General features: G+C 35.2%; 1 protein-coding gene across 2 annotated transcripts; it reads right to left on the bottom strand.

The window, feature by feature from the left end:
- Positions 1–3,425: 3,425 nt before the first annotated feature.
- LOC101898752 (uncharacterized) lies at positions 3,426–8,642 on the bottom strand. 2 transcript variants are annotated; one of them, XM_011294336.3, is made up of 9 exons: positions 7,873–8,642; positions 5,771–7,311; positions 5,525–5,704; positions 5,078–5,447; positions 4,815–5,020; positions 4,388–4,757; positions 4,198–4,334; positions 3,960–4,130; positions 3,426–3,623 (listed from the first exon to the last, which is right to left on the bottom strand). In XM_011294336.3, exons 1-9 carry the CDS (start codon positions 8,302–8,304, stop codon positions 3,467–3,469), a joined length of 3,564 nt encoding a protein of 1,187 aa, XP_011292638.2. In that variant the 5' UTR covers positions 8,305–8,642; the 3' UTR covers positions 3,426–3,466. The 2 variants fall into 2 exon arrangements, with proteins under 2 accessions (XP_011292638.2, XP_005175617.2); XM_005175560.4 differs by having other exon boundaries at positions 5,525–5,707; positions 7,873–8,641.
- Positions 8,643–9,336: the final 694 nt, after the last annotated feature.

The following is a 9,336-nucleotide window of genomic DNA, read 5'->3' as shown; positions in this document are numbered from 1 at the left end:
GCTGGACAAATTTCTTCTAGCAATCTCTTGCAACTCTTCTTCTTCTCATTCATCGATATTCAATCAGATGTTTTCTATTGTTTATTTATTTCCTTTTGTGTTTTTAATTTGAAAATATTATTTTGGAATTAACAAGACTAATTGTTTTTGGAGAACAACTTTACAAAATGTGAAAAACATAAATATTAATATGTAATAAGAAAATAAAAGACTATTTCCAACATTTTTATTTAAAAAACTTGTAAAATTAGTATTGGTTCCTTTGTTTTAATTCTCCTTATGAGGGACAAATTGGTTTGTTTTGACAAATCAGCTGATTAGTTGCAAGCTTCTGCAGGAATAGCGCCTGTTTACTTTTCGCATTTTCCTTGCAAAAGAGAATAAAACTACCTTACTCTCTCAGAAAGAAGTACTTAACAACAAGTTAAAATGAGTTTGTATTTTTTAATAACATCGAGTTTTAGATGTGAATTTTTATTTCAACTAATAATATTGGAACAACTCTAGTTTAGTAAAAACTCTTAGATTTTTTCGAAATTTTTTCCAGAGGTAGGCCAAAAAATCAAAAAAGGGCCCATTATGGGGGTCAACAAAATTGTTTCCAAATTATAGCTGACATTCTTACCTTTCCAAAATGCTACAATTTGTGCTAATACCTTTTTCGGTTCCAGAGATATGGGTCTTTCCATCCGCATAACCCGATTCTAACCAGTTCATTAAAATTATGTTTTTAATAAAAAAAAAGTGTTTGTTTCGCGTAGCAGTCGTCGGAATAACAAAAGTTTTCTAAATTTGGCACTTTTTGTAAATAGCCGGCCTTTGGCCGGGGCTTGAGATTTTCTCCTCTTGGTATGTCCTACACCGGATAACGCGAACCAAAGTTTTCTAAATTGGATACCTTTTGTAAGTAGCCGGCCTTCGGCCGGGGCTTGAGATTTTCTCCTCTGGGTATGTCCCACACGGGCTAACGCGAACCAAAGTTTTCTAAATTTGACACTTTTTGTAAATAGCCGGCTTTTGGCCGGGGCTTGAGATTTTCTCCTCTGGGTATGTCCCACACCGGCTAACGCGAACCAAAGTTTTCTAAATTGGATACCTTTTGTAAGTAGCCGGCCTTCGGCCGGGGCTTGAGATTTTCTCCTCTGGGTATGTCCCACACCGGCTAACGCGAACCAAAGTTTTCTAAATTGGATACCTTTTGTAAGTAGCCGGCCTTCGGCCGGGGCTTGAGATTTTCTCCTCTGGGTATGTCCTAAACCGGCTAACGCGAACCAAATTTTTCTAAGTTTGACACTTTTTGTATATAGCCGGCCTTCGGCCGGGGCTTGAGATTTTCTCCTCTGGGTATGTCCCACACGGGCTAACGCGAACCAAAGTTTTCTAAATTTGACATTTTTTGTAAATAGGCGGCCTTCGGCCGGGGCTTGTGATTTACTCCTCTGGGTATGTCCCACACCGGCTAACGCGAACCAAAGTTTTCTAAATTGGATACCTTTTGTAAGTAGCCGGCCTTCGGCCGGGGCTTGAGATTTTCTCCTTTGGGTATGTCCTACACCGGCTAACGCGAACCAAAGATTTTTGAATTTCATTCTTACGCAAAATATACCTTTTTTTATTGTTATGCGGATGGAAAGACCCATATCTCTGGACTCAGTAAAGGTATTAGCACAAATTGAACCTTTTTGGAAAGGTAGAAGTGTCAGCTATAATTTGGCATCAATTTTGTTGTCCCCCATAATGGACCTTTTTTTGACTTTTTGGGGGTTTTATAAAAAATCCGGGTCCAAAAAATCGATAATTTGACTATAACTTCCGAACCGTAACATCTTACCCCATCATGTGATCACTTGTTGGATAGGTATTTCCATAAGCTTTCAATCGATACCCATATTGTCTATATCGGGTAAGTGGATCCGGGTCTAGTCGGGGTCTTGAACCCGGACTTTCGGGTCAAAAATCTGGGGTCCCAGGTCCGTCCCCCAAGAAAAAAATAGTTTCCCGGGATCATTGTTAAAATACCTACCACTGAAAAAATTTTCGAAAAAATTGAAGAGTTTTTACTAAACTAGAGTTAAGCCATAATATTAAATACTAATATAAAAACTAGTTTTCTTTATTTTTCAGACAACACATACAGGGTGAGATAAAAAAACTACAACAAAGTAAAAAGCAAAAATTTCGGAAATATCATCAAATTTTAGAATAAGTTTAGATTTGTTCGAATTGGTCACTTTTAGCACGAATTATGGCCTTCAAACGGCCAATGAAACCGTCACATGCTGCCCGAATGTTGCTCTGCCGTATTTTGGCCCATTCCCGGAGAAGCGCTTGCTTGAGGTGATCGACACTTTGGTATTTTTTAGCGCCAACCTTGATTCCGAAAATACTCCATACACAAAATACTCCGACGGATTGGTATCCGGAGATTTTGGTGGCCATTGTGCGCTGGAAATGAAGCGAGGAACCTCATTTTGTGACCATTCTTGGGTGGCGCGTGCTGAGTCCTGTTGGAATGTCCAAGGTCTGCGGCCAAAATGTTTGCGTGCGCAAACCTTTAATATTTTCGTGATATTATTCGGCATTTATTGTGATGTGGTCAATTAATACGAGCGGAGAGCGACCATCGGTTCTTATGGCGGCCCGCACCATCACCATGGCCAGCGCTTGAGTTCTGGTGTCCAACCGAGGGTGCACATTTTCAGCTGACCTCTTTGGCAAGTAAACACAATAATTTTGTTTGTTTACAAACTGCTGGACAACGAATGTTTTCTCATCGGAGAAAACCAAATTCGGCAGTTCACCACTTTCGGCCAAGCGAAGCAACTCTTTAGCTCTTTTAAGTCAATTTTCTTTCTGTTGCGGTGCAAGTTCTTGCACTTTTTGGATTTTTAAGGACTTTGCCCCGAGCTCATTTTTCAATATTTGCGAATGGAATATTGCGATACGTTCAGCTCACGAGCCATTTTTCGGCCACTGCGACGCGGATCTCGATCAAGTCGCTTCTTTTCTTTTCGAACCATTTCTGCTGATGTTGCTGTTTTCTTCCGTCCACTTTGATGGTATGAGACACAAAAGATTTATTAACATTTAAATGCTGGATTGCTCTAACGATAGCCACTTGTACTTTTCCAGCCAAATATAAAGAAAACACACTATCACGCTTGAATTCCATCACATATATTTTTTTTCTGGAAAATTTCCACCAAAATGCTTTTGTACGCTTGTAAACAATATAATGAGCTGCCACTTTTTATTCATCTCACCCTGTACATTTACGCAAATATTTCTACAAATGCACTCAATCCGGATTTTTATAAACCTAATCCAAACCCGCTATAAATCTTGATAAATTTATCCAGATTAGGAACAAAAGTCCCGATGCTGTTCAAATTCGAAAAAAAAATTAAGCCCAGTTTAATAACAACTTAACTTTAATTGCACTTTTATTATTCCTTATATATTTCGATTACAAACTTTTTACTAAATGCTGTTTGCAATATTCCCACATGAATAAAGCTCCGGTTACATGTACATTTAATGAACGTACTTGACCAAATTGGGGTATTTCGACCGCATGATCTAAAAGACCTAGCAATGTAGGGGGTATGCCGTCCTTTTCATGGCTGTAAGAAAAAAATGAAATATATTTTTAAATAGATTACATATTTAGTGGGATTGTAAGGAATCAAAGAATGATATTTACAGACTGCGGTAAAAAAAAAATTCTCATTGGAATTTTTCGCATTCAAAACGCATTATACTTTTTGAAAGGAAAACTTCGTTTTATACAGTAAATACTTTATAGTTGAGTCGAACAACCATTACGCCCCGTTATTACAATGAGGCATTCACAACAAAAGATGTCATTAGATCTCAGTATGCATTATTTTAACAAATGTTCGTTATGCATTTTTTCAGCTTTTGATATAAGAATTCACCAACAAATTATACATACTTACCCCAAAAGCAATATGCATTTTTCAGGAAATTTGAAGTTTACAAAATTCTCACTATTGCATGTTTGTTCAGCACCCACAACAGCATATCCTTCTCTTTGCTTTTCAATTATGAAATCTCTTAAATCATTTGCTTTAACTTCCATTATGTTAAGAGATTTTTCTGCAGTCATACTGTGAAAACAAAGATAAAACAACAACTATTATTGACAATACATTTTAACTTTGCCGGTAAATTTACCTTAAATTCTTAAAATCATTCTTTTCAACATCTTTCTTGGTATCCATAACAAGATTTTCTATGCCTAAAACATCGCAAGTGCGAGCTATTCCACCGAGATTTGGTAATTTGTCAATAAGACTTGCAATAACAAACATCTGGAATTAAAATTGTCAATATTTTTACACAATTTATTGTAGGGAAACCATACCTGACAATCCGTTTGTTTCGCTGGGTATACCATTAGATTACTTGACTCCAAAACCTCTTTGGAGGGATTCATTTTTCTTTGTACCTGATTACAGACAATATTATTTTCTGAATTATTTTCTACATTTCGATCGACTTTCTTTGAGAACGCTATTTTGCACTTTGAAATCCTTTCTTCTATTTCAAGCGAGTCATTGAAATTTCTAACAATTTCATCATATGGAGCGTTTGTCACATACATAATTAGGTTCCACGCATCAAAGGCGTCATCAAATGTGTACAAATAAAGACGTAGGTCGTTGCAGTGTTCTTCTAATTTGCCTTGAGTTGCTACTTCTATTGATTTCATTAGTTGTGATCTATACGGTATTCTGTTTGAAAATGCATTATTAAAAGAGCGTTAAATAAGAAAATATGGTCAATCTTACTCATGAAATTCTTTCGTCGCTAGAAGATTGAATAAAACCAGCTGTGCAAATAGCCGTGTATGGAAATTAGCACCCATCGTTAGTGCCACCAAATCGGTAATAACTGTGTTTTTGTCCTCATGGTTTAATTGATCGGCATTTCGCATGCTAAATGTAAATAGTGCTGACAAAATTGACACCTGCTGACTTGATGTTAAGCTATGTGCCTGAAATCATACACAAAGGTAAGAATTGCTATTGTATTGCGATTCAGGTGCACCTACCGCCTTTAATTTCTTGAGAAATTCGTCCTTACTTGGTCCTAGGGTTCCCACTATGTACTCATAAAAGTAACTGATATTTAATTGATTATTTTCGTCCAACAGAATTGACCACAACGAGTCCATCAAATCATCAGAGATGAAAGAAATATCTTTATTGGCATTAGCAAGACCTAAAGCTATTCTTATTTTCAGGCGGTGTTCATAGGAATTTGCAAAATATCGCGGTTTCTTTTTCGAAATAAGTTTGTGTTGATTTACTAAATGTAAAATATAGTCTTCACCGCCAAACGTATTTATTTGGTAAAGCCAGAGATTTCTCATTGTATTAATAGGCCTTTCCAAAAATGTCGCTCGATATGATTCCTCAATTCTGCAAAGAGTATTAATTACATGGAAAATAGTTTTGAATACAAATTGTGTAATGGTGGCCAAGTGTTCGGAACATACCTGGAATCCCCCTTCTTAATATCGTCACAGCCATAATTCCACGACTCAAAAATTGGATTTCCTAGAACGCAGGTTTGAGAATAAAATATTAAGGAGGGACGTTTTTCAATTAAACACGTTAAGTATTCCTTAAGGCAGCCTTTCCTCTCTAAATATCTTAGTAACCCGATCCCCAGTGGTCTACTGAATAAAGTTTATTATTGTCATTATTTGATGCTTTATTGGAAATTCCCAACAATGACTTACATTGCGAATTCACCCTCTAATGGTAAAATTTGATCAACTAAATTAGATATGACCCAAGTGCTCAAACTTCTTTGGGTTTCCATGAGCAGGTTGGATAAGCGTTCAATTATATTCCACGTTAATTTATGATTAAAAATGATTCTAAAGGTATCCTCACTTACGTTGTCTAACGATTTTAAATTACGGACGTAGAATGATATGGCGGACAGGAGATGTTGATCATATTCGTTCCTATCGGCAGTGTTACAAGGGAGTTTCAGTTCGTTGTAATCTTCTATCTTTATGTTGTATAGGTCGGTAAATTCTTTAAGGCTCCCATCATATCCAAAATACAAATGAAATGGTAGATATTTCAGCCAACCATGCATTGCAATTGGTAGTTTTTTGAGGAAAGTTATAAATTCTTTGTCCATATAATAGGGACTATTTGTGAGCAATATTTCATAAAAACGTCCGTCGAATAATCTAGCCGTTTCATTGCTCTCCACGGTGTCCACTTTTGAATATAGCTTCTCAAAGACATTGCATTTGTCCGTGGGGTTGCAAAGAGCCTCTACATAGTTAACGTATTCCCGCATATTCATTTTTTCTATGATTCCATCGAAAATCTCATTAGCAATTGCCAGTGCCGACTGTCGAATGTGGTAATCTTGTAGGGCACGTATTCTAGCAGCAATTTTTATTACCTGATCGTATGTAACTCCACGAACAGATTCGTTATTGTAGCTCTTTAAAACCGTCAGTAAATTATGTAACGGCACTGCTTTCCAATTAATCTCACCTATCAACTCATAGACATTGGTCAAATCACCTTGTAAAAATTTCGAAAATTTTTCTCTTTTAAGAAAATAACCTTCGCAATTGTACAGCATATTAGAATTGCAAACTTCCAGAAATTGTCTCAAAACATGACTATTCAGTTCGGAGGAGGTAAATGTGGTTAAAAAGTACTCTATTGACCAACGTATAACCAAACTATTGGTATGACTAAGAATTCTGACAAATAATATATCCATCCATGATGACTGTAGTAGTTTGCCGTTTATAACATCTTTAAGATTATCCAATGATGGCAATATCAAATGGGACTGATTCTCTTCCAAATTCTCCAATATCGTTGCATATATCAACCAATGTCGTTCTATGTTCTGCCAATAATCGGAAGAAAGTAGTATACCCTTTTCTTTCTGTGATTTTATAAAAAATAAGATCATTTTCTTAAGTAAGCAATAGGCAGATTTTCGCTCTTCCCTTTGGCTAGATTTTAATAAGGTCTGTATTGTTGCTATAACAACAGGTTCACAGTATAAATCCGAATTGATGGCACAAAAATCATCAAATAGTTGCATTAGAATATCGACGTGTGTCTTTCGATGAACTGAAATTGTCTTTAAACATTCGAGAAGATCAGTCAAAATGATTTGGATCAATCCGGAATTGTCTTTGTGCATTTTTCTATACAAATGAAGACACGCTATAATGTTCGCCACAAGTTTTCTGTCAACTGTTGTTGGCAATTGTTTTGCTAGATCCACAAAAACCTGAAATTACAAACAAAATTGTTGGGTACGTCATTAATAAAAATAAAGGAATTAACCATGGTAGAAATATTGAAAAATTTGGTTACTAGAACAACATTTTTATAAAGTCATAAATTAATTGTATATTACGGGTATTTCATTTGGATTGATGTAGGGTTGCAAATGTTTATTCAATAATGAGGCTGGGTTTTTGTATTAAAACTACACGAATTCTTAGTCTATATAGCTATTTAAAGATATTCGAACGTTCCCAACGCCACTCATTTCCCACCCCTGCCGACCGAGGGCGTAGGGATCACGTACACAGCATGATCCGCATCATGATGAGTTATCAGCAAGCGTTAGTAATTCCAGCTACAGAAAATAACCTCATCAGCCGGTTAAAAATACAATTATCTAGATGAAATCTATTGATCGTTTAAAGACAAAATTATATTAGATTTTATTGTATCTATATCCATACCAAAATCTACATTATAGTATAAGAGCATAGTTTGAGCGATGTAAGTCAGTATATAAAAATTGATAATATAATGGTTCTAAAATAATGCATTTACATACCTTTGCAGCTACATTTGTTTCGTTGCTGTCATATACATTCAGAGAATATAGAAACTGGTGAATTATTTGAACCACTATCATTAAGTCTTGTTCGGTTTCCTTGTGTGTTTTATAAAAAGCATAAAGACATAGTCCAATATCGAAATTGCTATGGTCTTTATGAACATAACGACGAAGACTAAAGTGTATAAATGGCAATAAATTCTTTAAATTTGAAATGTTTCGATACGATTCAAAATTCTTTTCCAGTATTTCAAAGAGATCGTCGATGCTGACAGTAGTCACTGCTTGCTGTAAGGCATTCACATTTAAATCTGCATTATTGACTTGGTGCATTTGAAATTTGATGAAATTATCGATGTTGTTTTGTTTTTCTTCAACGGTGTGTAAGGATTTTTCATAATTATGATTGCCTTTTTCTGCCCCACTCATTTTGATATTATTCCAAATTAACAAAGTGTATCGGTCCTATTAGGTAGAATAGTGCAAATTGTTACGAATTAAAATCAAAACAAAACAAACGTGGGCTTAAAAAGTAAACATATCGTCGGTGTCACTCTTAAATGTTCCGTACACCAATTTTGACATTTTGAAATATTCTTAATTTCCGGTTAGTTTTGCAATATCTGCTCTAGTTCTAGTGATATCCACTCTCTGACTTATATTTGAAGTATTTTCCAGTTAATATAACTAGTAGATTTGTATGTTTTGCATAAATGCAGTAAACTTTGAAATTAGTTTTTCTCAAAACAAATATATGGCATATGAAATGCTTAAGTATGACATCGAAGGTATATTGATCATCAATCGCAATCGAAATATAAATCGATAATAGGTGTTTAACCGACTTTCAATGTCATGTTCCTACGAGGTTTTCCTTCACTATATCAAAGTAACTGTAAACTTGTAGGTTCATGTAGGCTCTGGAACAGAGTATCAGTATGTCTGTCTCTATTGTTTCTAAAAATAAAAACAAAGAATTTTCAAAATCAATAATGAATTTTCAATGGAATTTCAAAAGTAAAAGGTTTCGATCATATTTTTAAAAGAATAGCCAGGCATTTCATTCTTTTGAACATTTTAAATCGTGTGAGGAAATATATTAAATAAACTATATATACTTGTTGAATCTAAAAAGTCCGACAAAAAAAAAACAGAATTGTTTCATATTTTGTATTTGAAATTCGTAATGGGTAATACAAGCTGTGGGAACAAATTGTCTATGCAGGTCCATGTCTTCGTATATCCCACATATAACGGTACCTCCCTTTATTCGATATTTTGATGATTTTACCGACATCGGAATTGTTTAAGATTTCGTATTTGAAGTTCGGAGTTAGCAGAACCATATCTTGATATAGCCTCCATATAACTGTTTTCATTTAGGCAGTTATTTTTTGACGGATTTTTCGACAATTTTCAAGTTCCTTCCAAATGGTGGAGGGTATATTTTTATTATTAGCT

This window comes from Musca domestica, unplaced genomic scaffold (assembly GCF_030504385.1).
Source record: "Musca domestica strain aabys unplaced genomic scaffold, Musca_domestica.polishedcontigs.V.1.1 4, whole genome shotgun sequence".
NCBI classification, from domain to species: Eukaryota; Metazoa; Arthropoda; class Insecta; order Diptera; family Muscidae; genus Musca; species Musca domestica.
The sequence above is the reverse complement of the archived record's forward strand: the minus strand, read 5'-3'. Positions and strand labels throughout refer to the sequence as shown.